At 49.4% G+C, this 23,986-nt stretch overlaps 22 protein-coding genes across 22 annotated transcripts; 12 read left to right on the plus strand and 10 right to left on the minus strand.

The window, feature by feature from the left end:
• Positions 1-37: 37 nt before the first annotated feature.
• OGAPHI_002701 (uncharacterized protein) lies at positions 38-4,114 on the plus strand (the record flags this gene model as incomplete). The annotated part of the gene is made up of 1 exon (XM_046203600.1): positions 38-4,114. One exon carries the CDS (start codon positions 38-40, stop codon positions 4,112-4,114), a length of 4,077 nt encoding a protein of 1,358 aa, XP_046063360.1.
• Positions 437-7,910, minus strand: OGAPHI_002702 (uncharacterized protein; the record flags this gene model as incomplete). The annotated part of the gene is made up of 6 exons (XM_046203601.1): positions 437-1,875; positions 2,032-3,384; positions 3,511-4,100; positions 4,163-5,013; positions 6,078-6,600; positions 6,691-7,910. The coding sequence occupies 6 exons, from the start codon at positions 7,908-7,910 to the stop codon at positions 437-439; spliced, it is 5,976 nt and encodes a 1,991-aa protein (XP_046063361.1).
• Positions 5,168-6,645, plus strand: OGAPHI_002703 (uncharacterized protein; the record flags this gene model as incomplete). The annotated part of the gene is made up of 2 exons (XM_046203602.1): positions 5,168-5,968; positions 6,205-6,645. The coding sequence occupies 2 exons, from the start codon at positions 5,168-5,170 to the stop codon at positions 6,643-6,645; spliced, it is 1,242 nt and encodes a 413-aa protein (XP_046063362.1).
• On the plus strand, positions 6,694-7,917 carry OGAPHI_002704 (uncharacterized protein; the record flags this gene model as incomplete). The annotated part of the gene is made up of 3 exons (XM_046203603.1): positions 6,694-7,226; positions 7,320-7,440; positions 7,510-7,917. The coding sequence occupies 3 exons, from the start codon at positions 6,694-6,696 to the stop codon at positions 7,915-7,917; spliced, it is 1,062 nt and encodes a 353-aa protein (XP_046063363.1).
• A 50-nt stretch (positions 7,918-7,967) lies between these two features.
• OGAPHI_002705 (uncharacterized protein) lies at positions 7,968-8,326 on the plus strand (the record flags this gene model as incomplete). Its single annotated transcript, XM_046203604.1, has 2 exons — positions 7,968-8,005; positions 8,092-8,326. 2 exons carry the CDS (start codon positions 7,968-7,970, stop codon positions 8,324-8,326), a joined length of 273 nt encoding a protein of 90 aa, XP_046063364.1.
• A 47-nt stretch (positions 8,327-8,373) lies between these two features.
• On the minus strand, positions 8,374-8,949 carry OGAPHI_002706 (uncharacterized protein; the record flags this gene model as incomplete). The annotated part of the gene is made up of 1 exon (XM_046203605.1): positions 8,374-8,949. The coding sequence occupies one exon, from the start codon at positions 8,947-8,949 to the stop codon at positions 8,374-8,376; it is 576 nt and encodes a 191-aa protein (XP_046063365.1).
• A 196-nt stretch (positions 8,950-9,145) lies between these two features.
• Positions 9,146-11,206, minus strand: OGAPHI_002707 (uncharacterized protein; the record flags this gene model as incomplete). Its single annotated transcript, XM_046203606.1, has 1 exon — positions 9,146-11,206. The coding sequence occupies one exon, from the start codon at positions 11,204-11,206 to the stop codon at positions 9,146-9,148; it is 2,061 nt and encodes a 686-aa protein (XP_046063366.1).
• On the plus strand, positions 10,062-10,490 carry OGAPHI_002708 (uncharacterized protein; the record flags this gene model as incomplete). The annotated part of the gene is made up of 1 exon (XM_046203608.1): positions 10,062-10,490. The coding sequence occupies one exon, from the start codon at positions 10,062-10,064 to the stop codon at positions 10,488-10,490; it is 429 nt and encodes a 142-aa protein (XP_046063367.1).
• Positions 11,207-12,132: 926 nt separating the features above from the next.
• On the plus strand, positions 12,133-13,242 carry OGAPHI_002709 (uncharacterized protein; the record flags this gene model as incomplete). Its single annotated transcript, XM_046203609.1, has 1 exon — positions 12,133-13,242. The coding sequence occupies one exon, from the start codon at positions 12,133-12,135 to the stop codon at positions 13,240-13,242; it is 1,110 nt and encodes a 369-aa protein (XP_046063368.1).
• On the minus strand, positions 12,249-12,872 carry OGAPHI_002710 (uncharacterized protein; the record flags this gene model as incomplete). The annotated part of the gene is made up of 1 exon (XM_046203610.1): positions 12,249-12,872. The coding sequence occupies one exon, from the start codon at positions 12,870-12,872 to the stop codon at positions 12,249-12,251; it is 624 nt and encodes a 207-aa protein (XP_046063369.1).
• Positions 13,243-13,295: 53 nt separating the features above from the next.
• OGAPHI_002711 (uncharacterized protein) lies at positions 13,296-15,869 on the minus strand (the record flags this gene model as incomplete). The annotated part of the gene is made up of 1 exon (XM_046203611.1): positions 13,296-15,869. One exon carries the CDS (start codon positions 15,867-15,869, stop codon positions 13,296-13,298), a length of 2,574 nt encoding a protein of 857 aa, XP_046063370.1.
• OGAPHI_002712 (uncharacterized protein) lies at positions 13,318-13,563 on the plus strand (the record flags this gene model as incomplete). The annotated part of the gene is made up of 1 exon (XM_046203612.1): positions 13,318-13,563. One exon carries the CDS (start codon positions 13,318-13,320, stop codon positions 13,561-13,563), a length of 246 nt encoding a protein of 81 aa, XP_046063371.1.
• On the plus strand, positions 14,491-14,967 carry OGAPHI_002713 (uncharacterized protein; the record flags this gene model as incomplete). Its single annotated transcript, XM_046203613.1, has 1 exon — positions 14,491-14,967. The coding sequence occupies one exon, from the start codon at positions 14,491-14,493 to the stop codon at positions 14,965-14,967; it is 477 nt and encodes a 158-aa protein (XP_046063372.1).
• Positions 15,870-16,231: 362 nt separating the features above from the next.
• OGAPHI_002714 (uncharacterized protein) lies at positions 16,232-17,073 on the plus strand (the record flags this gene model as incomplete). Its single annotated transcript, XM_046203614.1, has 2 exons — positions 16,232-16,284; positions 16,404-17,073. 2 exons carry the CDS (start codon positions 16,232-16,234, stop codon positions 17,071-17,073), a joined length of 723 nt encoding a protein of 240 aa, XP_046063373.1.
• OGAPHI_002715 (uncharacterized protein) lies at positions 16,330-17,061 on the minus strand (the record flags this gene model as incomplete). Its single annotated transcript, XM_046203615.1, has 1 exon — positions 16,330-17,061. The coding sequence occupies one exon, from the start codon at positions 17,059-17,061 to the stop codon at positions 16,330-16,332; it is 732 nt and encodes a 243-aa protein (XP_046063374.1).
• A 450-nt stretch (positions 17,074-17,523) lies between the features above and the next one.
• On the plus strand, positions 17,524-20,187 carry OGAPHI_002716 (uncharacterized protein; the record flags this gene model as incomplete). Its single annotated transcript, XM_046203616.1, has 1 exon — positions 17,524-20,187. The coding sequence occupies one exon, from the start codon at positions 17,524-17,526 to the stop codon at positions 20,185-20,187; it is 2,664 nt and encodes an 887-aa protein (XP_046063375.1).
• On the minus strand, positions 19,135-19,554 carry OGAPHI_002717 (uncharacterized protein; the record flags this gene model as incomplete). Its single annotated transcript, XM_046203617.1, has 1 exon — positions 19,135-19,554. The coding sequence occupies one exon, from the start codon at positions 19,552-19,554 to the stop codon at positions 19,135-19,137; it is 420 nt and encodes a 139-aa protein (XP_046063376.1).
• A 155-nt stretch (positions 20,188-20,342) lies between the features above and the next one.
• OGAPHI_002718 (uncharacterized protein) lies at positions 20,343-21,190 on the minus strand (the record flags this gene model as incomplete). The annotated part of the gene is made up of 2 exons (XM_046203619.1): positions 20,343-20,800; positions 20,908-21,190. The coding sequence occupies 2 exons, from the start codon at positions 21,188-21,190 to the stop codon at positions 20,343-20,345; spliced, it is 741 nt and encodes a 246-aa protein (XP_046063377.1).
• Positions 20,346-21,386, plus strand: OGAPHI_002719 (uncharacterized protein; the record flags this gene model as incomplete). The annotated part of the gene is made up of 1 exon (XM_046203620.1): positions 20,346-21,386. One exon carries the CDS (start codon positions 20,346-20,348, stop codon positions 21,384-21,386), a length of 1,041 nt encoding a protein of 346 aa, XP_046063378.1.
• Positions 21,387-21,549: 163 nt separating this feature from the next.
• Positions 21,550-22,527, minus strand: OGAPHI_002720 (uncharacterized protein; the record flags this gene model as incomplete). The annotated part of the gene is made up of 3 exons (XM_046203621.1): positions 21,550-22,090; positions 22,235-22,346; positions 22,464-22,527. 3 exons carry the CDS (start codon positions 22,525-22,527, stop codon positions 21,550-21,552), a joined length of 717 nt encoding a protein of 238 aa, XP_046063379.1.
• OGAPHI_002721 (uncharacterized protein) lies at positions 21,581-23,869 on the plus strand (the record flags this gene model as incomplete). The annotated part of the gene is made up of 1 exon (XM_046203622.1): positions 21,581-23,869. The coding sequence occupies one exon, from the start codon at positions 21,581-21,583 to the stop codon at positions 23,867-23,869; it is 2,289 nt and encodes a 762-aa protein (XP_046063380.1).
• OGAPHI_002722 (uncharacterized protein) lies at positions 23,113-23,472 on the minus strand (the record flags this gene model as incomplete). The annotated part of the gene is made up of 1 exon (XM_046203623.1): positions 23,113-23,472. One exon carries the CDS (start codon positions 23,470-23,472, stop codon positions 23,113-23,115), a length of 360 nt encoding a protein of 119 aa, XP_046063381.1.
• Positions 23,870-23,986: the final 117 nt, after the last annotated feature.

Below are 23,986 nucleotides of genomic sequence, written 5' to 3' on the forward strand. Positions count from 1 at the left end.
GTTGGAAAAAAAAAATTAATTAAGCACGCTACCCACAATGTCCAATCCCAATATGGTCATCCTGCCAGGCCCTCGGGCTCTGTCTAACTTTAGAGTGGCCACTTTGGTGAATGATATTAATACTTTGGTCAACTCTTCCGTTGTGATGAGTGTCAAATCGTGTCAGATTCACTATCTCCATTGCAAACAAGAGTTGGATCCAACTACTTTGCAAAAGTTGAAGACTTTGCTTGAATATGACAGTGAACTCGATTTGGCCGATCCTTTGGAAGAGAAACTCAGTGAGCTGGTGCAAGTTTCCGCCCAGGGAGAGCAGTTCAACTCGCTGTTATCGCAGGACTTGAACTCTGATTTGTACATTATCAGAATTCTCCCAAGATCCGGTACCATCTCTTCTTGGTCGTCCAAGGCAACCAACATCGTTGAGGTGTGTGGATTAGGAGATAAGGTCGACAGAGTCGAAAGAGGAATGGCCATCTTGTTGCAAATGAGACCTGGCTTCCCTATCTTGCAATACTTCGCTGGCGACAAATACAGCTGTTTGAGTTCTGTTTACGACAGAATGACTCAGTCGTTGTACATTAATGATCATGTTCCGGTCTACGATGACCTTTTCAAAGACCATGAGCCAAAACCATTGGCATATGTTGATCTGATTTCTTCCAAAGACAATCTTCTCGCAGCCAACAAGGAACTGGGATTGGCCCTGGATGAGGGAGAAATTTCTTACCTGATGGAGGCTTTCAAGAAACAGCTTGGAAGAAACCCAACTGATGTGGAATTGTTCATGTTCGCTCAGGTCAACTCCGAACACTGCAGACACAAGATTTTCAACGCTGACTGGGAAATTGACGGAAAGAAGAAAGATTTGTCTCTTTTCCAAATGATCAGGAATACTCACAAACTCCATCCAGAGTATACTATCAGTGCCTACAGTGATAACGCGGCCATTTTCCACGGATCCGAGGCTTACTTTTTCGCTCCAGACGCTAAAAATGGACTCAAATGGAGCTCCAAAAATGAGACCGTGCACACTTTGATCAAGGTGGAAACTCACAACCATCCAACCGCAGTGTCTCCGTTCCCTGGTGCTGCCACTGGTTCTGGTGGAGAAATTAGAGACGAGGCTGCTGTGGGCCGTGGTTCCAAGTCCAAGTGTGGATTGTCTGGATTCTCTGTCTCCGACCTGCTTATTCCAACCCTCTCCCAGCCTTGGGAGCTCAATGTTGGAAAGCCTTCCCACATTGCCTCTCCATTGGACATCATGATCGAGGCCCCACTGGGTTCTGCTGCGTTCAACAACGAGTTTGGAAGACCGTGTATTACCGGTTACTTCAGAACCTTGACTACCAAGGTCACCAACGCAGACAACAAGGAAGAGCTCCGTGGATTCCACAAGCCAATTATGATTGCTGGTGGTATGGGTGCTGTCAGACCTCAGTTGGCTCTCAAGTCCGACCACAAGATTACTCCAGGCTCTGCTATCATTGTCTTGGGAGGACAGTCTATGCTGATTGGTCTTGGAGGAGGTGCTGCCTCCTCGGTTGCTTCTGGTGAAGGATCTGCAGACCTTGACTTTGCCTCTGTTCAGAGAGGTAACCCAGAGATGCAAAGAAGAGCACAACAAGTGATTGATGCTTGTAATGCTTACGGATCCAACTCTCCAATTCAGTGTATCCACGATGTTGGAGCTGGTGGATTGTCCAACGCTTTGCCAGAACTTGTCCATGATAACGATTTGGGAGCCAAGTTCGAGCTCCGTGAGATCTTGTCTCTTGAGCCAGGAATGTCTCCATTGGAGATCTGGTGTAACGAATCGCAGGAAAGATTTGTTCTTGGTGTTGGACAACAGGATCTTGACTTGTTTAAAGAGATCTGTGCTAGAGAAAGATGTCCTTACGCTGTTGTTGGTGTTGCTACCAACGAGAAGAAGCTTGTTTTGACCGATAGATTGCTAGGAACAACTCCTATTGATTTGGATATGAGCTTGCTGTTTGGTAAGCCTCCAAAGATGTCTAGACAGGATGTTACCAAGCACGCCAAACTTTCTCCTGTTGAGATCGCTCCAGAAACCACTGTTGATGACGCATTGAGCAGAGTTCTCCAACTCCCATCTGTTGGTTCTAAATCCTTCTTGATCACCATCGGTGACAGAAGTGTTACCGGATTGATCGACAGAGACCAGTTTGTTGGACCATGGCAAGTTCCCGTTGCCGATGTTGGTGTTACTGCTACGTCGCTCGGAAAGGAAGTGATATCCACCGGTGAAGCTCTTGCCATGGGTGAGAAACCAACTTTGGCTCTGATCTCTGCCGCTGCCTCGGCCAAGATGTGTGTTGCTGAATCGTTGCTGAACCTTTTGGCCGCAGACGTCAAGAGCACCGACTTCATCAAGCTTTCTGCTAACTGGATGGCTCCAGCCAGCCACCCTGGTGAGGGAACTGCTTTGTACGAGGCCGTGCAAGCTATCGGCTTGGAACTGTGTCCAGAACTGGGTATTTCCATCCCTGTTGGTAAGGACTCTATGTCCATGAAGATGTCCTGGGACCAAAAGGAGGTCATTGCTCCAATGTCTTTGATCATCACTGCCTTTGGTGGTGTTGACAACACTTCTAAGACCTGGACCCCAGTTTTGCAAAGAGTGGACAACACGGTTCTTGTTCTTGTTGACCTGGCAACTCTGGTGACCAAGTCTCTTGGTGGATCTGCTTTGGCACAAGTGTACAACCAGGTTGGTGACAGCTGTCCAACTGTTCATGATGCCAAAGTGCTCAAGAGCTTTGTCAGTGCTCTTTTGACTCTGCACAAAGAGTTTGATGTCCTGGCTTACCACGACAGATCTGACGGTGGTCTTATTGTCACTCTTTTGGAGATGGCTTTTGCTGCCAGAAGCGGTTTGGAGGTTGACCTTGCAAACGTCAAGGACGATCTGTACACCACTCTGTTCAATGAGGAGCTTGGAGCTGTGTTCCAAATCAAGGCTGATGAGTACGCCAATTTTGTGCAAATTTTGGCAGCTGCCGGCGTGCCTGAGTCGTTTGTTTCTATTGTCGGAAAGCCTGTGTTTGATGCTGAGCAACAAATTACTGTTTCTTATAACGGCAATACCGTTCTGTCCAAGTCGAGAGGTAAATTGCAGCAAGTTTGGTCTCTCACTTCCTACCACATGCAAAAGCTCAGAGACAACCCTCAAAGCGCTGACCAGGAGTTCCAGGCCATTCTGGACAACCAAGACCCTGGTTTGACTTACAAGCTCACATACGATCCAAAGGACGATCTCCAGCTCTCCACGTTGACCAACCGTCCGAAGGTTGCCATTTTGAGAGAGCAAGGTGTTAACAGTCAGCAGGAGATGGCATGGTGTTTCCAACAGGCCGGCTTTGACTCCATTGATGTGCACATGACAGACATCATTTCCGGAAGAGTCACTTTAGACGAGTTTGTGGGACTGGCTGCTTGTGGTGGTTTCTCTTACGGTGATGTTCTGGGTGCAGGTAACGGATGGGCTACCTCTGTCTTGTACAACGAGAAGGCCAGATCCGAGTTCTACAAGTTCTTCCAAGAGAGAGATGACACGTTCGCGTTTGGATCGTGTAATGGATGTCAATTCCTGTCCAAGATCAAGGAGCTGATTCCAGGAACCGAGAACTGGCCATCTTTCGAGAGAAACAAGTCGGAACAGTACGAGGCCAGAGTGTGCACTGTGGAAATTATGGAGGACAACACGGAGGTGCCGTTGATCTTCTTCGACGGCATGCGTGGCTCCCGGATTCCTATCGCGGTTGCACACGGAGAAGGAAGAGCGCATTTCGGTGCCAAGGAGGCCAAGCTCGCCGAGTTCGTCAACCAAGGACTCACTGCCGCAAGATACGTGGACAACTACGGTCTGCCGACCGAGAAGTACCCGTTCAACCCTAACGGCTCGCCAAACGGTATCACCGGTATCCGGACCCCTAACGGTAGGGTTTTGGCCATGATGCCTCACCCAGAGAGAGTTTGTCGATTGGAGTCGAACTCCTATTACCCAGTCGAAGAGGCTGCCGATTGGGAAGGCTACGGCCCATGGATCAGAATCTTCAGAAACGCCAGAAGATGGGTTGCTAATAAGGAGTAATTAATATATAGACAATGCACTTTATATTTGGTATGTCAGAGTTTCGACAGGGCTATGAGCACGCCGTCTTCCACTCTTGTTCCCAAGGGGATTGGAAGAGTGCTATCCATCATCTGTTGAGGGTTTGTGACACCGTCGATGGTGTCCTGGGCAAACGAGCGTTCAATATCTTTCCATTTGGAAACGACAAGAAGCAGCCTTTGGTCTTCGGCATTTTTTTCGTAGTTGGCCAATTCTAATGGCGGGAGTGTCTTTGAAAAGTAGTCTCCACTGCTCACATAGACACACTTGTCATATCCCTGTGGGTATCCCGGCTCGGTGAAAAGAGACGTAAATTTGGTAGCCACTCTGACATGGTAGCCAAACGAGTTCAGGGCCCCGATTTCGCCATATGCTTCTTTGGAGGATACCACTTTTTTCGATTGTGTGTCGACTGTGACTCTCACGTTGACGGCCACCTCTTTGTCGAGTTCAAACATCTCCTTGGAACCTATATTAACGTATTTGGTGGTTGTTGGCTTTTTCTTCTTTACGACCTTTCCAGCGGCGTTTTTCTTGACAGAGGACTTCTTTGGGACAGTGAGTCCCTCTTTGAAATGCGAGGCGGTTTCGGATTGCATGTACGGGAGCGTTGAAATCTTTGGTAGCTTTTTGGCGAACTTGAAGTTATTTGTGACCGAGGCCTTGAAGACCGACTGCACCAGGTACGATGGGGTGACAAAAAATTGAAGCAAACTCACCAGCAGCAGGGTAGACTCGCTCGTGGCGCGCAGGGTGTCTTTAAACACAGTCTTATTCGACTCGGTCTCAGCTTGATCCTCAGGAACATCTAGCACCACGATCTCCCCAACATTGTAAGTACAGGCAGCGCGAGCAATCTGGTACGCTGTAAATGTTACCTGCTCAAGGTTCCTGCAGTTGGCGCGGGAAACGCACGTCGATGGTATGCACAGCGTGACAGACGAAGAACTCATGCTGGTTTTTTTTCAAGGTGAATATTTTTTTTTCTTTTAATTTCACGGCTGTGCACATAATTAGACACCAGATAAGAAAATGGTTCTTGTTGCTGCTGGACAACTGTGTGCGTCGAATGTGCTGAAAGACAACGCTGTGGCTGCGATCAATCTGATTGCCAAGGCGTCAGCGTTGAAGTGCAAAGTTCTGTTCTTGCCGGAGGCGTCCGACTACATTGCGCGGAACGCTCAGCAGAGTAAAGAGATTGTCAAGAGTGTGGCTGACTCGCCGTTCATCCAGGCAATTCAGGGCAAATTGAAGGAATTGAACACTTCTGGCGAGTCACTTTCTGTTTCTGTGGGGATCCACGAGCCGTCCGAGACCTCAGACCGGGTCAAGAACACGCTGATTTGGCTGAATGAGGCCGGCGAGATCGTGCACCGGTACCAGAAGATCCATTTGTTCGACGTGGACATCAAGAACGGACCTATTCTGAAGGAGTCGCAGTCCGTGGAGCCCGGAAACGAGGTTCTTAAGCCATTTGCCAGCGCAATCGGCACAGTGGGGCTGGGTATCTGCTACGATCTGAGGTTCCCGGAATTGGCTCTGCGGTTACGGAGCGAAGGAGCACAGGTGCTAACGTATCCGTCAGCATGGACGATGAAGACGGGCCCGCACTTCCAGTTGCTGGCGCAGTCGACGGCCATTTTCACGCAGTCGTACGTGGTGATGCCGGCCCAGAAGGGCAAACACAAGCTCGAGGACGGAACGGTCTCCAATAGAGAGTCGTTTGGCCACACCTGTATCATTGACCCGGCAGGAACGATTCTGGCACAGTGTTCCGACATCGACGACACCGAGGAGATCTGTGTGGCTGACATCGATCTTGACAAGCTCGAGGTGATCCGGAAAAACATGCCGTTGTGGTCCCAAAGACGGCCTGATGTGTTTGGCTACAGAGTTTAACCTGGATTATGTAATGACGGTATTTTTTCTCCCGTCTAAATACTTTCTTCTTATCATGTCCATGCTCAAGAGTTTGCAAAATCTGCAAGGAACCATCACCATCTTGTAAGTTGATCTGTCTGTACGGCCTAACATTTAGCCATTCGCCAAAAATCGCGGCGTCTACGAAGCTTTTGCGCATTCTGGAACAAAACGCAACCAACAAGTCGTCTCTTAGCAAGACGGAGAAACCTCCGTCCAAAATCACCCAGCTGCTTTTCGGATCAAAGGGATTGGAATACAGGTACAATGTGGATGTGTGCGAGCGGTTCCCCACGGGCGACCAGTTCAAATTCATCAAGCAGACGCTGTCCATGAACCCGCAGTGCAAGAAGGCATTCAAAGACGCATTTCCTACCCTCGGCTCGGCGAATGACCATGTGATCGACTTGCAGTCCGCAGATAGCACCACGCTGAAACAGTACGAGTCCAAGACCTTGGACGAGCTGGCCAAGGAGAACGTGTTCCAGCCGCCGTTGGTGGTGGACTGGGACCACAAACTGATAGCCTCTGACGAGCCTGATCTGCTGAAAATATTAAACAACTACCACAAGAACGAAGAAGGTATTTAGTATCCCATCCGCTTGATGATATAGGTCTGGGCAAGCACGCCAAACATCATGTCGAGTCCCTTGTTGACCCACTCGACCACCCACTCGCTAGGGTCGACCTCCTCGTTGGCTTCTCCGTCTGCAAACTTGCCGTCGAGCCAGTTGGCCCATTTCAAAGGGAACGGCTGCGACCGGTTCACAATGGTCAAGTTGTGTGTCTTGTCAATCAGTATGGCCGTGAACGAGAATGACGAAGGTTGGTATTCGTCAATGGTCAGTATGTCTGTCTCTTCTGCCGGCTCGTCCTCCTTATTTAGCGAGATGGCCAGCAATCCAATATATATCTGCGACTTTCTTATTTCCGGGTTCTCTTCTTGCTCTTTCGCCGAATCGCTCTTGATCACGCTTTCGATGTTGGCGTGTATCAGCTTCTCACCGTCAGAAAGCTTCCCCGCAAAAAGCCCCAGGCTCTTGGTGTGGTCCTGGGCCTCTGCCGACGACGACAGTATCCCGCTCTCGCTGATGGTCACCTGGATATCGCCGTCCACCTGCGACCGCATCACGCCTTCGAAGTTGTTCTTCACAAACCGCGTCAGCTTCTTGTAGTTCTTGAGGTCGTGCACCAGCTTCACGTCCAGGATCTCGTCTCTGTTGGCGTCGATGTCGTGCTGGATCTTCTCCAGCGCCGTGTTCAGCTGTGTCGATAAAAGACTGAACCCTTTGTTCAACGAGTCCAGCGCCTGCTTTGTGTCTGGCAGCTTGAGTAGTTTCTGTTTCTCGTCGTCAGTAAGCTCTCTGTCACCTTCCAGCACCCCGGTAATGCCAATTTCGTGGAACGCCTTTTTGAGGTTGTTCTCCAAATTCTGTTCCTTGGCGTAGTTCAAGGCGGACTCGGCTGTCCCCCACAGCGACGAGAACTGCGACGACACTTTGGAGCTCCCTTCTTTAGACCACCACGAGGAAAATGAGGTGATTGGGTCGTTCACCAGGGATTCCTGTGGTTTTGGTTCTTCTTGCTGTGTCTGTTCTGTAACCGGCTCTGGCTCTGGCTCCTGGACCGGCTTTGTCTCGACTTTCTTGGCCGCCGGCTCGCTGCTCTGCTTGGCCGGTGCCTGTTTCTTGTTCACGGTCTTTGTTTTCCCATCTTTCTCTTTGGCCTCCAATTCGTCCAAAAAATCCAGAATGTCCTCGTCTGGCTTGCCTGCATCTTTGACCGGCTGGCCATTGTTTTCCGGAAGCGAGTTGAGGAACTCGAAAACTTCCTCCTCTGTTTGTTGGTTAGACATGCCTTAAAATTAAAAATACTGCCAGATTTCTCTTGCAAATTTATTCATCACCTTAAAATGCATCCCGTGCTGGATAGACAATACTTTATGAGTAGGTAAAGCTTATCAGATGAGCGAAACGGCGGAATACTAACATTCCAGAATGCGAAGACCTTATTGACGCCTTGGAAGCATGTCATAGATCGGGGTTTGTCGAAAAGGCCTTTGGCAAGTGTAATGTTGCCAAACAGGAGCTCACCAACTGTCTGCACGAAAGCAGACTCGCAAAGGAACGCGACCAGATTTTGATGAAGCGCAAGAAGACTAAAGAATTTGAGCTCAAGAGAAAGAAGCTCGAGGAGGAAGAGTACGGCAAAAACGCCTATCTTAAGAAAGTTGTTGAGCTCGAGTACGAGAAAAGCAAGGCCGCCCACTAGATTTATCCCCACTGTACATAGAAACAAATACCATCGAATCATCTTTATTAATCCTGTCTCGATTTAAGATATCTTTTTATCACCTTATCCTTCGTGATCACATACACAGCAGCACCCCATCCGGAAAGAGTGTCTCTGTCAGCAGCGTTCAACAGCGCCTGCGAGATGGTCTCGAACAAGTCTTCAGGCTCCAGGTTAGGCTCGTAAAGTGACTCGCACATTCCATACAACTGGTCTGAAGCCGTTCCGGAAACTGCAAAATCTTTGGCAAAGTCCGGACATCCAATGAAATCAAAACTGCAGATAAAAGGCTTGCCTGTCTTGGAGTTGATACCTGCAACTATTGGCCCCACGAACCATGGACCAAACCGACGCTCGTACAATGTAGAAGAAACAAGGTTGGCAAAACTCTCAGGCTCAATCTCGCGCTCTTCTCTCATCTTGTAAAGGTTCGCCTTCATTCTAAAATTCTCGTGCACAGTCAGCACATCCGATGCAAGTCCCGTCAAACCAAGAAACACATGGCCCAATTGAAAAACCTTCTCAAAGTTGTTGGCAACTCCCAACGACTGGTTACCGAGCCTCAAATCGCAGGCAATGGCAACACAGTCCTTTCCCACCATAGCCACGGCAGTACCACCTTAATTGGTTAGTCTCAAACCACATAAACTCATTGTAAACTTACCGTTGATAGTAGATGGATCAGACATGTCCCTTGTGTTTAAACTTTGATATTTTACGTTTTATTTCGCCACCAAGAAATTTAATAGTCGCGTCGGTAGTAATTTATTAATGGGGTCGTTATTTAATTAGCACTTTTCAAGCCATCTGACCCTTGAGCTTCTCATTGCGCAGCCGAATAGCCTTCTCCAGTATCTGAGAGTATCTCTTGAACCGGAGAAGCTCGTTGTCCAAGTAGTTCAACTTGTTCACGTAGTTGACTCTTATAGTTTGTATGTTCTTGACCACCTTCTCCTTATTCTGGACGTTTGACCTGTTCAACATCTTACTCAGCAATCCGGTCTCGTTCACGCTGCGGTCGTAAATCGTGTTGAGTCTCGCAAAGTCGCTATCTAGCGCCTTGTGGTCCTTCACACTTTGGTGCAACAGGCGGTAGTGTTTCTTCAAGTTGAACAACTGCTCCGCCATATTCAAATGTGTCGGCACAAGACCATTCATAAGCGGGATCCAGCCCGCAAACTTGGTGGTGGTCAAGTAGTTTTCGATCTCAATCGACTTAAGATTTCTGAAGCAATTAAGACTCTTGTCTGACCATCCATAATCCAAAGAAGACATGGTCTCTGACAATGGAATAGCAGAAGAACGTGCGGCCCAAAAGTTGCACGTCTCAACAAACTCCTGCGCAGTCTCAGGGGTACCTGCGCAGAAATGAACGTTATAGTAGTTGTGGCCTTTTGAAATCTCTGGGCTTGGGATGTTCAAAGTCCAGTACGTTTCAAGTCCAGTTCGCGTGGACGATTCCCCAAACTCACGCACAACAGATCTGCAAAGTTTGGACCGTCTCTCGACGATCTGTGCAAAGCAAGAGCACAGATTGATGGTGGTGACGCATTTAGCGTACTCCCACCAGTGTCCGTCTCCATGGTGCTTGACAGTGGAGGCATTTGCATCAAAACTGAAAAACTTCAGCTCTCCTTGAAAAACCACCACAAAAAGACTTTGCCATTTAGGCTTCAGGTTCTTCTTGCCGGTCTTGTTCTCAAAGCTTTGGAGAATGTGTTTTGACAAAACCACGTTTTGCAAACCTTCTTTGATCCAAGGAGGTCCATCGAGCTCCAATTGCAGGTCCCCTTCTTCTTCGATGATGAAGTCGTTGTTAGGACCGATATCGAAATCTTTGCCGTCATCATTCAATTCAAACTTGTCGGCCATTTTAACCGACGTGGAGCTGAAAGAGAGGTCGCTTCTGTTTGTGTGCATTGCACGGAGCATGTTTCTCTCCATCAATATAGCTTTAGCAAATCCAAAAGAGCTTCCCGATGTTGTGGAAGAGAACGAGGTGTCTCTGCCTTCTGTGAAGATTGATATGTTATCATCGGTAATAGCTTTGCTGCGAGAGACTGTTCTTGAGTGTTGGTACGAAAGTCTTGGATTTGGTGTCGCAGTAGAGAGACTCAACTTGCGTTCCAAGATTCCTGCGTAAAACCTCTTTAGTTCGCTAGAAAGCAAACTGTAGTCGGAGACAGGAACGATGTTTTGCTGCAAAGCAACGATTGTGTTTTTGACAAAAGTTGAGCGAGTTATTTTGTTGTTTTTGGCAATCTCCTCCGAATGCAAGTCAGTGTTGAGGAGAATGAACGAGTAAGCAACAAGGTAGACACCGTTGGAGTTACCATAAAGGTGTCTTGTGGTGGCAGATTGCGGGGACTGGAACCAGCTGTCTGCGAACGAGTCCAAAACTGTGTCGATAAACTGTGACTCTCCTTTGAAGAACAGTTTTCTGCACAGAGATCTTAGAGATCTGAGGAGATCCGGGTTCCATTTGAACAATTCCATGTATTTGCGACGAATTGTGTCGATTTCTGTGCTCGTATACTCATCAAGATGAATTCCACCGCCCAGAAACGCGAGATAATCCTCTTTACTGATTTGGCCAAAGGTGGAGTCGTAGATTTGGTGGGCGGCCGCGTGGAGTTCGGCCGTCTTGGAGTCTGGCACTGTTTCGAGAAGCCCCCTGTTTCTAGTAATGTTGCTCAAAAAAGAGCTCTGGTCGGATTGGTGAGCCACATTCGGTGAGCCGTTTTCGTCTTCCGACGGAACAAGAGTCGTGGGACTGCAATTGTGAACACTTTCTTGTTCGAATTGTTTAGGACGATCGATTGTGATTGGAGGCAGCAGTTCTCTTTTCTGGACGAGCATGGGAAAAGAGTGTTTCTAGAAACCAAAACAAAATAGGATGGTGGAAGTAAAAGGGAAAACCCTACGAGTTATCTATATTCCTACTAATTTTCAATTTAGTCTTGTTTCCAAATCCGGACAATAATACTATGCATAAAATGCCGAAACAAGAAGGTATGATTTTAGTCGGCAGCGAAGTAAAGGGGGGATTACAGAATTAGAGCCGGTGTATGCAAGAAATCTGCTGGGTAATAATTTGACAGGGGCTGGGACGAATAATTGGGCGATATATACGAGACGCGATAATTGTCCTTGACATATGATTCAAGTTTGTAGACACAACTACTTTATTTATGCGTGGCCCGTGTGACCACCGTTGATCTGTACCGACAAGCTATCCAACAGTTGGTGGAATCAATCCCCTGAGGGTTTTCTGCAAGCAATCTAAAAAATGCGAGATTGTACAGCAAACGTTCAGTCGCAAATCGTATCTCAGGTATACAATGTCTGTGTGTCGGTGATGCATTCTTCGTAGCCACGATAAACCCAAAACGGATAATAGAGCAGATTCGGGCGTCGCCGTCGTGGGGTATTTGTTCACACTGAAACGGCCAACGTGCAACAGGGTGACTCTGATCCATTACATTGAATCACCCAACAGACTACAAAAATGCCTCTATTCCTTTGGCCAACTTCGACCTTCTTCTAAATCCAATGCTGCACATGCTGCACCGTTGACTTGGGGATACCTTCGCTCGTTATTATGCCGGGGACCATAGAGTATCGTAGTGTGGTGTGGGTGTCTGGGGACATATTAATCCGCACCAATCTGGCTGCTTTGGAACTTTTCCAAGTTTCTGTGCGTCGATCGTCGTGCCACCTTTTTTTGTGCACTTTACGCGTTGTTTATTTTTCGGTAGGGCAAAAAAAAACTAAATCACTCCCTAATGACCCAAGTTGCTGAACCGGGCCATTTAATGTCCAACGACCAACAGATGAGCATGAGCGAACAGGAGTCTGCTGCTGAATACCACGACGGAATGGTGGCGGAGGACGACGATGACTACTCCGCGGGCCCTGTCCCGATCCAGCAGCTGGTAGGAAACGGGATCTCTCCCCAGGATATCAAGAAGCTGAAGGAGGCCGGCTTCCACACGGTGGAGTCGATCGCGTACACCCCAAAACGCCATATTGTCACGGTGAAGGGTATTTCCGAGTTGAAGGCAGATAAGTTATTAATGGAGGCATCCAAGCTGGTTCCCCTTGGGTTCACGACTGCTACCGAGTTCCACCAGAGAAGATCCGAACTGATCTGTCTCACGACCGGGTCCAAGCAGCTGGACACGCTTCTGGGAGGCGGTGTCGAGACCGGGGCCATCACGGAGGTGTTTGGAGAGTTCAGAACAGGAAAGTCGCAGCTTTGCCACACTCTGGCAGTCACTTGCCAGCTCCCAATCGACAGCGGGGGAGGCGAGGGAAAATGTTTGTACATCGACACAGAGGGAACATTCAGACCGATCAGATTGGTGGCTATAGCCAGGCGGTTTGGGCTGGACGAGAATGAGACTTTGGATAACGTGGCGTACGCTAGAGCATATAACGCGGACCACCAGCTGCAGTTGCTGCACCAGGCCGCCAGCATGATGACTGAGTCGCGGTTCTCTCTGCTGATTGTCGACTCCATCATGGCGCTGTACAGAACCGACTACAGTGGTAGAGGAGAGTTGAGTGCCAGACAGATGCATGTTGCCAAGTTCATGCGGATGCTGCAGAGACTGGCGGACGAGTTTGGAATCGCCGTGGTTATAACCAACCAAGTCGTCGCGCAGGTGGACGGAGGAGCGATCTTCAATCCGGACCCAAAGAAACCGATCGGAGGTAACATCGTGGCACACTCGTCCACCACGAGACTCTACTTCAAAAAGGCCAAAGGTGCCAACAGAATTTGCAAGATTTACGATAGTCCGTGCCTGGCGGAGAGCGAGACTGTGTTTGCTTTAGGCCAAGGAGGAATCATCGACCCGTCTGACGAGACCGAGGCTGCTGAAGACGAATAATAAAGTTTCTTTTTTATAATTATACCACCATCCGTTTATTACTTACGTATCTATCAGAACTCTGGGGCCATATTGATGTCGAACCATCCAAGGAAGTCGTCGCTGCTGTCCATCCAGTTGGCGCCGCCTTGCTGCTGGAAGATGGAGTCGATGAACACGTTGTTGTTGAGCGAATCTGAGTTTGCTGGCGAATGCTCGTTCGAGTTACTCCGCGAGTTGCCTGTGGACGGCGATTGCGAAAGCACCTGCTGCTGCACCTGCGGGAACATGGCCTGGTCGACCGGTGGGGCAGAGAACAGCGACTGTTCCAGTGGCAGCTGAGGACCGTTCCCGTTCACGGCTCTTGGTGGAGCAGGAGCTATTGGACGGGTACCGGTTGCCGTCTTGGATCTCTTGCGGCCTCTAGTTGCTTTCTTGGTGTCTGCGGTGATCTTTGGCGGCTCCATGGACTCGCCCGTGGACTTGCGGCCCTTCTCAGGCAAAGAGCCCGTGGCATCGAGCATCGCCAAAGGAATACCGTTGATCTCCGTCAGGTTCTGGTGACCAGCGGCAGACGCGTTAGCACGGGCGTTCGAAATGGCCTGGTTCGTCGGCACAAGAGTCGTCACTGTGGTTCCGTTCGGCGTGGTGGTGGTTATTGCTCTGAAGTCGTCTTTGGTGATCTGGTTGTAGAATGGAAGTGGTAGAACTTTGCGTTTCGGTTTCGGTTTTGTTTCTTTGACAGGCGAGTTCTGCTCCGCAATGAGCCTTCTTCTGGCCTCGTGGATACACCACACAAGGTCGTAGAACAACGAGCCCGTCAGGTGCGACCTCATTCGCGCAATGATGCCGTCTGTCTCGGTGAATAGCTCTGAATGTGTTATGATGACAAAGTTCAACTTCTCCAGCACTGTGGCCGTTCTGCTAATATCGTTTTCGACCTCCTTCCATGCCGCAAGCATGTTTCTGAACAGTCTGTGCACTGTCACGATAGATTGTCTGGCCGAATCAATGTACTTTGGTAATAAATATGGCGTCAGATGGAGTCTGAACAAAACAAATGCGGCCATCGACACAGACTGGCGAACGTAGATCGGATACTCGGTCAGCTGTCGCGACTCGGTCAGCTTGGACACAATGGTGACAATTCTTGTGGCAGAAAGATACGCCTGTGTGACATACTTTGTCTGGTCCTCGCTTGGTGTTTCTGGTAAGAACGCAAAGCAGCACACCATCAGCTGCACGTAGAGGTAGTAGCTTTCGACCACGATGTCGTCGATCTGGAGCTTGAACGCCAGTCTCTCGAGTTCTCTTTCCAAGATGGCCAAAGCGCCTGCTCTGTTGCGAGGATCCATCAATCCGTCGGGACTCGTCACGCTCGAGCCCATCACGTTGACTAGTTTGGCTTGGAAGATAGCCAAAGAGATCAGACATCTAAAGTTCTTGGGCAACGTCTGGTCAATTCTGGCCTGCTCCAACAGGAAGTCGGTCTGCATGGATGGGGGAAGACCCAAGTTCGAGGCCCAGAATTGGTCGGCAAAGAACACGGCAAGCCAGGTCCTTGTTCTCCATTTCTCGGCATCGGGAAGAGCCACCTGCGTTCTGGAAAACTCGCTGATGAATTTTCCCCTGTGGAGACCTAACTGGAAAGACAAGTTCTTTGCCAGTCCAACAAATCTGTACGAGCAATCGTCCAGCACTTTCTGGTTGGGCAGTGGCCACGTCCCCAGAATCAGGAGCGCCTGAACGATGTGTGTGCTTCTTGGAGTTCTGATCCACGAGACCTCAATAGCCAGTTGTTTGATCAAGGCGGCCAGCGACGAGTAGAGATCGGGTTCCGGGTCCGAGAGACAGGCTGTGAGCATGACTGTCCAGAAAAGCAGCTGCGATTGCTGATAGAGTTCGATGCAGTCGTTGGAAATCATGATGGGGAGATACGGCAGATAGTTATCCACGAACCGCCTGTGCAACTCTGTGGCCTTCTCAAACGAGATCTTCACGTCACCCAGAGCGAACTCAGACACGGACCCCTTACTCTGGACTGAGTTGGTGTTTGAGATCGGGATAGGCGTGAGCGTGGTGACGGCTGGTTTGGGAGGGCCCTGATTGAGCACAGGGGCCGGCTGTGGGTTTGGAGCATGGGGTGCGGGAAAAGCTTTTTTATCCTTGAGTTGTTGCAACAGGTCGGGGTTAGAGGACTGCAGCACGTTGGAGATAAGCGACTCGTTCTTGGTAAGAAACTCGATTTTTTTGCGCAGCTCGTCCACGTCGTTGCGCAACGACTGCAGCTGGGAGCCTTTCTTTGGTCTGAATTGAGGGTCGATCTCGCACTTTAGATCCATACGCTCGCACCTGGAGCACGGCACGGGAAAGCGCTCAGAAGCGTTGCACTTAATCTTATGCTGTCTGCAATGGGTACACGATGTCACTGGACGGTGACCAGCGGCGTGCCCGGATGAGGTTGGAGAGTTTTCCTCATCTCTTGCCCTTTTCAGGCCGTTCGAGTAGTCTCCAGGCGAACCGTTTCTCTTGCCACCGGAAACGTATGGGGAATCTGCTAGCATCGACTCGTCGTCGGTCTCGACTTTTGGTGCGATCATGGGCACCTCTGGTCGATCGATCGATCCGGATACTGATATTTTTGACATGTTGACTAAATAAGGGTTTGACGCATTGATTTCACACTTTAAAACGACTGCTGAAAATGCCTAACAAGTCAAACAATCTATCACAAGGACGTTGAGAGAATAAATATTGAAATAAAACAAATTTGAGTGTAAAAGATGGTTTTGTTCAGCAATTGTTTTTTACTAACTTTATTTCTCAACACTTCTCTGCACCATTTTACGTCGAAGATACATACTTTTTAAGAATTCTCCCCCACAATTCTACAACACGTAGGACTCCTAAAATAGTGTTTAGGCCACATAATTGTTTAAATTTAATTGGCAGGATCTACCGGATGTAAAAAAACGACCAGACCCAATGAGGTTACTGCGTCTAGGAATCGATGATAGTCTTCGGAGCGGAGTTACAAACCAAAAAAAAAAACGCTGAGCTGGTGTATAGATGTCCTTTTTTTTCTAATTAACCTTCCCCAGAGTTTACTTAAACCTTGGTGAATCTCAAGTATGGCTTGACCTCCTTGAAGTCACCAAACTTCTCCTTGGCAGCCTCGTTAGAGACAGATGGAGGAATGATGACGTCCTGGCCAACGGTCCAGTCGATAGGAGTCACAACACCCTTTTTGTCGGCAGTCTGCAACGAGTCGATGACTCTCAACACCTCGGCACTGTTTCTACCGCACGAAGCTGGGTAGGTGAGGGTGAGTCTGATCTTTTTGGCAGGGTCGATCACAAACACAGATCTGATGGTCTGGACAATGCCTCCGTTCAGGTTCTTGAAACCTTCCTCGTCAACCATGTCGAAGAGGTAGGAAACTTCTCTGGACTCGTCACCAATGATAGGGTAGGTGAAAGGCTTGTTGTCCAGAGCAACCTCCTCGATGTCCTTGATCCAGGAGTTGTGCTTGTCAACACCCTCGGCAGACAAACCAATCAACTTGACGTTTCTAGCGTCGAACTCTGGCTTCAACTTGGCGAAAGCACCCAACTCGGTGGTGCAAACTGGAGTGAAGTCGGCTGGGTGGGAGAAAAGAACAACCCACGAGTCGCCAATGAACTTGTGGAAGTCGATTTCACCAGCGGTGGATGGAGCCTTGAAGTTTGGCACGGTGGAACCAATTCTCAGTCTTGGCTGAGAGGCGGCGTCGAAAGTGATGAATCTCTGGAAAGAGAGGGTCGATCTAGTGGAGAGTCTGGCAAATTGTCTGGAGAACATGATATCTACTAAGATTCCAAGAATTTTCAGGCTTCTTGCGCTTCTAGTGCAATCGAAGCTAATGAACTAATATCACGTGACCGGCACCAGCCAGGCCAACTAAACCGTTTCCAGATATTCCCTAGCAGGTGCAAAGGTGTCGGAGGATTGCCGAAAAAAGTTTCGGGTCTGTAGGTTGGCCAAACAGAAGCTTCTCCGACTCGCGAATAGAGCCGTGTGTACTTGTCCGTGCGTACTTATTCTCACAACAACATAAACACAAGGGGAATCTCAAACAAGTCTCCGTTGCTTACCGAAATTTCTGTTTCTGCAAGAGTCACCGTTGCACACAAATACCCCAAACTCCCCGGTTTTGGTCCCCCACACAGCACAGCCTGTCTTTGTTAGTAAAACGTACATTTGCGGATCTATTTTTTTTCCAAGCGTTCTCATCCCAAAGTCCAAGTCGCGACAATTCCAGCCATGTTGATGCCCATCAGTTGTGTGGAGTGTCGGCGACGCAAGGTGAAGTGCAACAAGCGCGTTCCGTGCAACCAGTGTCTCGTTCGGAATCGCGAATGCTCGTATCCGGACAAGTTTCGTTCCATACGTGTTGATCAGTTTATAGTGGACGGAGAAGGGGAGGCCGAGGCATTACAGGCATCCAAGTCGGCCTCGGGGTCTCCGAACGTGGATGGTGTCCGGTCGGACTCGGAAGGCAACTCATTGAAGCGGTCAGCAGAGGATGCTTTGGCCCACCCTGTTACTCCGGCCAAGGATAAGGACGAGGTCACTCAGAACCTGCGCAAGGAGAACGAGGCGTTGAAACTGAAAATCAAGGAACTCAAGCTCAAGTACAAACGTGAACGGCTCAAGGAGTACGACGACGGCGACAACCTTGCCGAAGATACTGCAGATGCCAAGTCCGCCGGCCCAATGTATTACGGTCCCAACTCCACACGGTTTATGATTTCCAGCGCGCTTTCCAGGGCCGACGTGGGCGAATTCGACGACTTCATCAACGTCAAGAGACTTCTGAAACAGAAAAGACAGCTTCCGATGCTGTACGAGCCCAGTCCCGAGCTGGCCAAGACTATGAACGCTAGGCAAAAGTCGCAGGAGAACCTTAACCTGATACGCAGTTTGGTGTGTAAGTTTTTCCATTTAAGGTTCCATTACTTGAACTATCTGGACCTCGAGCCGTTGCTGGCGTTTCTCGACACATACAAGAGCACCAAGACCTGGAAAGACGAGGACGACACTCTATTATTAATTATCATGATACTGATCGTTGCGTTGAGATCTATCCCCGAGAACGACGAGCTCATGATAAAATACAACCTCAGCTACACGGCAGCCCGTCCTCTGCTCTATAAGCAGTACAAGAACCTCAAGGCTGGTATCCAGCTCGAGACAACAACAAGTTTGCGGGCGTATGTGCTCGAATGCGAAGATCTCTTCTTCAATATTCAAATTGAAAAGTCTTGGAACCTGTTGTTCAAAACGGTGAGTGCTGCGTATTCTCTTGGATTGCACGTTTACGATGAGAGCATTGCCAACACGCTGAAGAACGAAAACAACGAAGCTGCCTTGAGCCTCGTGCGGAAAAACTCCAAAGCGTCGCTCTGGTTTGTAATCAATTTTGTCTCTGCTACGTTGTGTTCCGTGTTGGGACGGCCCAACCCGGTAACGTTCACGTTCCAGCCGCTGCTACGCAACTACGAGATCAGACTCAACTTCAAAATTGGGCTTGCAGAACTCGTGAAGAGATCCACAAACATTCTTATCGAGTCGTACAAGATCGATATCAATTTCGACACCATCATGGAAATTGATGAGGCGTTTGTGGGCGAGATCCTCATTTACGAGAAGATTTTGGCAGACACGGTGCAAGTACGCAATATGAAGGGCCGCGACCATTCGAAACCCAGCCACATCACCCTACCGGTGATTGACAAAAACGCACGCAAAAAGAACTCGTTCCGAAGCCTGAGCCAGCTTAATCTCAACTCGCTGCTCAACAGCTGTCCGTTGGATATCAGGTTCACGATTCTGCGTCCGTGCGAAATCAAGCCCGAGGAGAAGTTTTGCTTGCTAGACACAGACTGCGACACCATCACCGACCTGATCATGTTGTACGGTAATCGAGCCAAGTTCCACCAGCATTTCATGTCCACGTACCAGAAGTCGCTTGAGAGCTGTCTGGACAGCGTGCTGAAGGTGCTGGAGCACGCCAATCTGCTTGTGGAGATCCAGAGCCACGTCTTTGGCAAACCGTGTTTCCACGAAGTGTACCCGTACTTTTACACGTTCTTCTACCAAACGCTGGTGGTAATGTACACCTTGTTGCACCTTGGCTACAACAAGCTGTCGTATTTCGCCGAAAACATTGCAACAGTTCGCCAGAAACTGGTCACACTTTTTGAAGCCGTGGGAGCAAAGTACTGGAGACCCAACGTGGTGCGGATCATGCAGTACATCAATGACATGTGTGACAACTTCTTCAAGATCCATGTGGAATCCAGACAGACGCCAGCAACGCCGCGTGAGTCTGCCGAGCCTAAATTGGAATCTCCGGGTCCAAGTCGGGCCTCAACCATGTTCCAGATGTCCATGACGCCGATCCACGAAAACGAAATAGCAATGTCCACCAATTCTAAAATCCAGCTGCACAACGTTCCGGAGCACCTATCCCAGCCTCAGGCACAGCCCGCTTCTCTGAACATGCTCTTGCAAGAAAGTACACCTAGACAACCGCTATTCTACATGCAGAACAACGTCAACTCGCTATCGCAGATCAATCTCAACAACTACAATCTGGATTACTACGACCCGAAACAGCAAATGTTCCCGCTACCACCCCAATCGAAGGGAGCCGACTTCGCAAACCCGGGTAGAGATCAGTCGGATGCGCCAATAACCGTTGATCCCCTTCTCGGGTTTGATTTGAGTGACCCATTCTTTATCCAAAATCCGTCCAATTTTAATTACACCAACCCCGTGCTGCAGGATAAGGCTACCGAATTGGACCCGGATGACGAATTTGATGTCCGTCCAGCCAACACAAGGTTCAACTCGAACGAATCAAATGACTTTACCAGCTATCTCGCCGGCAATACCAACAGCCGAGGCGAAAGCGTTGAGTAATCTTGGTCACCCTCTATTGTTCTCCATGACGTCATTATGCGGCGCTCGCTCTTGTGCCCAAAAAAAAAAAAGAATCATGCACAGCCGAGCCTTATACCAGCAGATACGCTATATGCAAACACTATAAATACGAGCGTAATTCCGTATCTAGTTTATCAATGACTACCCCTTACGAAAATAATAACCTCAACAACATCCCTACGGATGACAGCTTCCAGGCTGACCAAGATTTTGTGAAGCCCAAGAGCTCTGGCAGAACAGGCCCCGTGATCACAAAACAGCCAAGGGCCAGAGAAGACTTCCAGGCCTCGTATGCATTCGAGTGGGATACCCCAACCAATGGCTGGTACGGGTCCTTGGTCGACACTGTTGGTTCGTGTTTTGGAACCCTCGGTGCCATTCCGTGCTGCTTCTGCTTCCCTAACCCGTACAGAAACGTTGATCAAGGTAATGTCGGTCTTATTACCAAGTTTGGTCAGCTGTACAAGTCTGTTGACCCGGGATTGACCAAAGTCAACCCATTGAGCGAGAAGTTGCACCATGCGAACATCACCTTGAAAACCATGCAGATCCCAACTTTGACCTGCTACACCAAGGACAACGTCTCCATCACCTTGTCGAGTGTGTTGTACTACCAGGTGATCGAGCCCCACAAGGCATTCTTCACGGTTTACGACATCGAAGACTCGCTCAGAGAAAGAACTCAAACCACTCTCAGACAGGTGCTCGGAGCACGGAATTTGCAAGACGCAATTGAGAGAAGAGAGGAGATTGCCCAGTCCATTGAGGAGATCATTGCAGAGCCGGCAGCCAATTGGGGTGTCAAGGTCGAAAGTTTGCTGATCAAGGACTTCAGTCTGCCGCCAGGTGTTTCTAACTCGCTGTCGATGGCAGCTGAAGCCAAGAGAATCGGAGAGTCCAAGATTATCCAGGCCAGAGCCGAGGTCGAGAGCGCCAAGCTCATGAGAAAGGCCGCCGATGTTCTGGCCTCCAAGGCAGCCATGCAGATCCGGTATTTAGACGCCATGCAAAAGATGGCAGAAAACTCAAATGCAAAGGTGATCTTCATGCCCAGCCAGAACGCGATAGAGCGCACAGCCCAGGCTTCCAGCGGCGGCGGCGACGCTCCGGCAACAGACACCTATCCCGACGATGCCGACAATCTCCCGCGTGTCCTGAGTCTCCAAGAGGCCCTCTAAGCTTTGCTTCCGTTCATGAGTTTCCGATATCTTAATGCGTTTATATGTACCTTTGTACCTTAAAATATTCAGGCTGTGCAGCCTCATCAGACTTTTTTTTCGTAGTCGCTTTATATTTGAAACACCTAATTATTCACAGTTTCACGAAGTAGAATATTTGACCTTAGATCGCTTCCAGCCTTCTCTCTAACAGCATGAGTAAGGTGGGGGATTCTACTAAGAAGTTCCACGTGAATGCGAGTGGGCTTTTGGGCGCCGAGTCGCTGGACAATCTGACGTCTTCGTTGGAGAAATCATTTGCGTCCTCGCCCCGCTCATCGCCATCGAAACCGCGCAAAAACCGCAAAGAAACCCTCATGTCGCCCGCCAAGATCCAGAACCCGCCCCCACCAGTGGCCCCGATGTTCTCTCCCTCGCACGCCGAGTTCTCGAAGAAGCTCGGGAAGCTCACAGAGAAGCTGAGTTTTGGATCTCCACGCACCGCGGCACCCGTCGTGGACCCTACCACGTCCCCCAAACCCAAGTACAAAGGAACAACAAAGCCGGCGAACCCTCTGCCTCCGCCGCGGCTCCAGGAATCAAACAGATCGCCCAGATCGCGCGACACACCGAACTCGTCCATCCAGGGATCGCCCGAGTCTAAGCGGAAAGGATCGCTCCATGATAGATGTGTGTTCTGCGACTTGCCGCTCTTGTCGATGCTTCTGTATAACCCAGAGGCCACAGACCCTGAGGGCGTTATCGAACTGGTGTGTGCCCATAGCAGCCACGAAAAATGCCTGCTTCTCGAGATGGAGTTTGTTAACACAGCCAAGATTCCTCCCTCGGAGCCGTCAGTTGCAAACTACTTTCCCAGCTGTCCCAAATGTTCGAGCAGCGTGAAAGCAGTGCCGGCGTCCCAGACAATAGCCGACCAACTGATCACCAATATCCTCACCGTCCCAATGAAGAAACCAGAACCTATACATAGCATACCACTTTTCCGACAACCCGGATCGCAAAACAGCTCGGCGAACTCGTCGCCGCGCGTGCTTCAGCGAGCCAAAGGCGATCCCTGGACTCCCAGAGGAGAGATACTTCCGCACAGACACGCAAAGAAACCGTCGCGAGGATCGTCGATCTCGGCCGTTTCTTCAATCATCTCCTCGGTGTCTGTGGGGGTGCCGTTTGACCCGGAAACGCTCTCGAGCTCTGCTTTCGATGGGTCCAAGATCCAGAGCGCTTGGACCAGCGAGTTCCCGATCTACTTGCTGCGGTCCAAGTTTCTGAGCGAACTGGTTCTGGTGCAAAAACAGAAAATGAAGTCTATCAAGTTCGACAAGCCGATGATCGATTCTTTCGGCGACCTGAGGCTCTTGGACAAGCTTCGGCTCAGTCAGGACGGCATCTCGTGGAACGAGTGTTATTGCTATTTGTTTGAACGGATGTTCCTGACACTCGATCTCGACGCCAGCCGGATCGGAAAACTAACAATAGATCAGTCCTTGACCTCCGAGATCCCTTCGCCAACGGTAGTCAAGTTCCAGACCGCGAACGCAACCATACACCTTACCTGCAGTGACTCTGAGGTGGTGGAGAAATGGGGCGTTGCGCTTGCAAATCTCAACACAGAGTTCCCTAGCGGTTTGATCACATCCACAGTGAAGGAAGACGAATTCTACCCAGTGCTTCAGTTCGAAGATTCCAAGGAAACACGGCCTCCACGGAAGGGAGTGAACCCGCGGTTCTATGAAAGCACCATCAATTCGCTGGACTTTGGCCACAAGCCGTCCAAAATGGTGATTGTGGTGAACCAGCTGACTCCGTCGCCGCACTCGCTCGTGTCGATCAAAAACATTGTTCGCAGCTTGTCCATGGTGAAGATCGATATATCCATGGTTTTCACGTCCTCGCTCCATTTGAACTTGGGATCTAAGGTGCTGGACACCCTAGAGATGTTGGCGAGCGACGACGGCGACGATAAGGAGCTGTTGCTCAATAAGGTGGACGAGTACCAGAATTTACTGCAGGTCATCACCCCGACTGCAGACGAAACAAAGGCCCATTGGGAAGAAGACTCCATGCTGGGCTCTACTCTGAATAACATCCTCGAAACAGACGAGCGTCACAAAGACCAGGATATCACAACGGTGGTTCTATCAGCATCCTCTTTAAGCGGACTTGCAGATCTTCCTACCGCGAGAAATATATTCATCGAAATCAGTACGTCTCCAGAAATGGCGAACGGGGGCAAGCGGGCAAGCATCTTCAATGTCACTGGTTGGGAAGACGCCATGGAAGCAATATGTGCCTACATTGGGCTCGAGTTCGATGACAGTGACTTCGACAACAGCTCGGATGACTCTGACGACGAAGAAGCTAAAGAACCGCTCACTCTTGGGGATACCGAATTTTTACCCGAAAAGATTGGCGATAACACCAGGTGGAGCACTTTGCTTAAAAGCTTAGATAAAGCTTTGGAAGAAACAAAGGGTCACAAATAATTAATTTAATGTATAAACTTTTTTATTTACCCGGGAAATCACAGTTGGGCAAAGAAGGGAAAAAAAAGAAGGATCACTTCCAAATTTCCTTTGTTTTCTTGTCCTTTGTTTGATTAA

This window comes from Ogataea philodendri, assembly GCF_020536065.1.
Source record: "Ogataea philodendri strain CBS6075 chromosome Unknown scaffold1, whole genome shotgun sequence".
Lineage (NCBI taxonomy): Eukaryota > Fungi > Ascomycota > Pichiomycetes > Pichiales > Pichiaceae > Ogataea > Ogataea philodendri.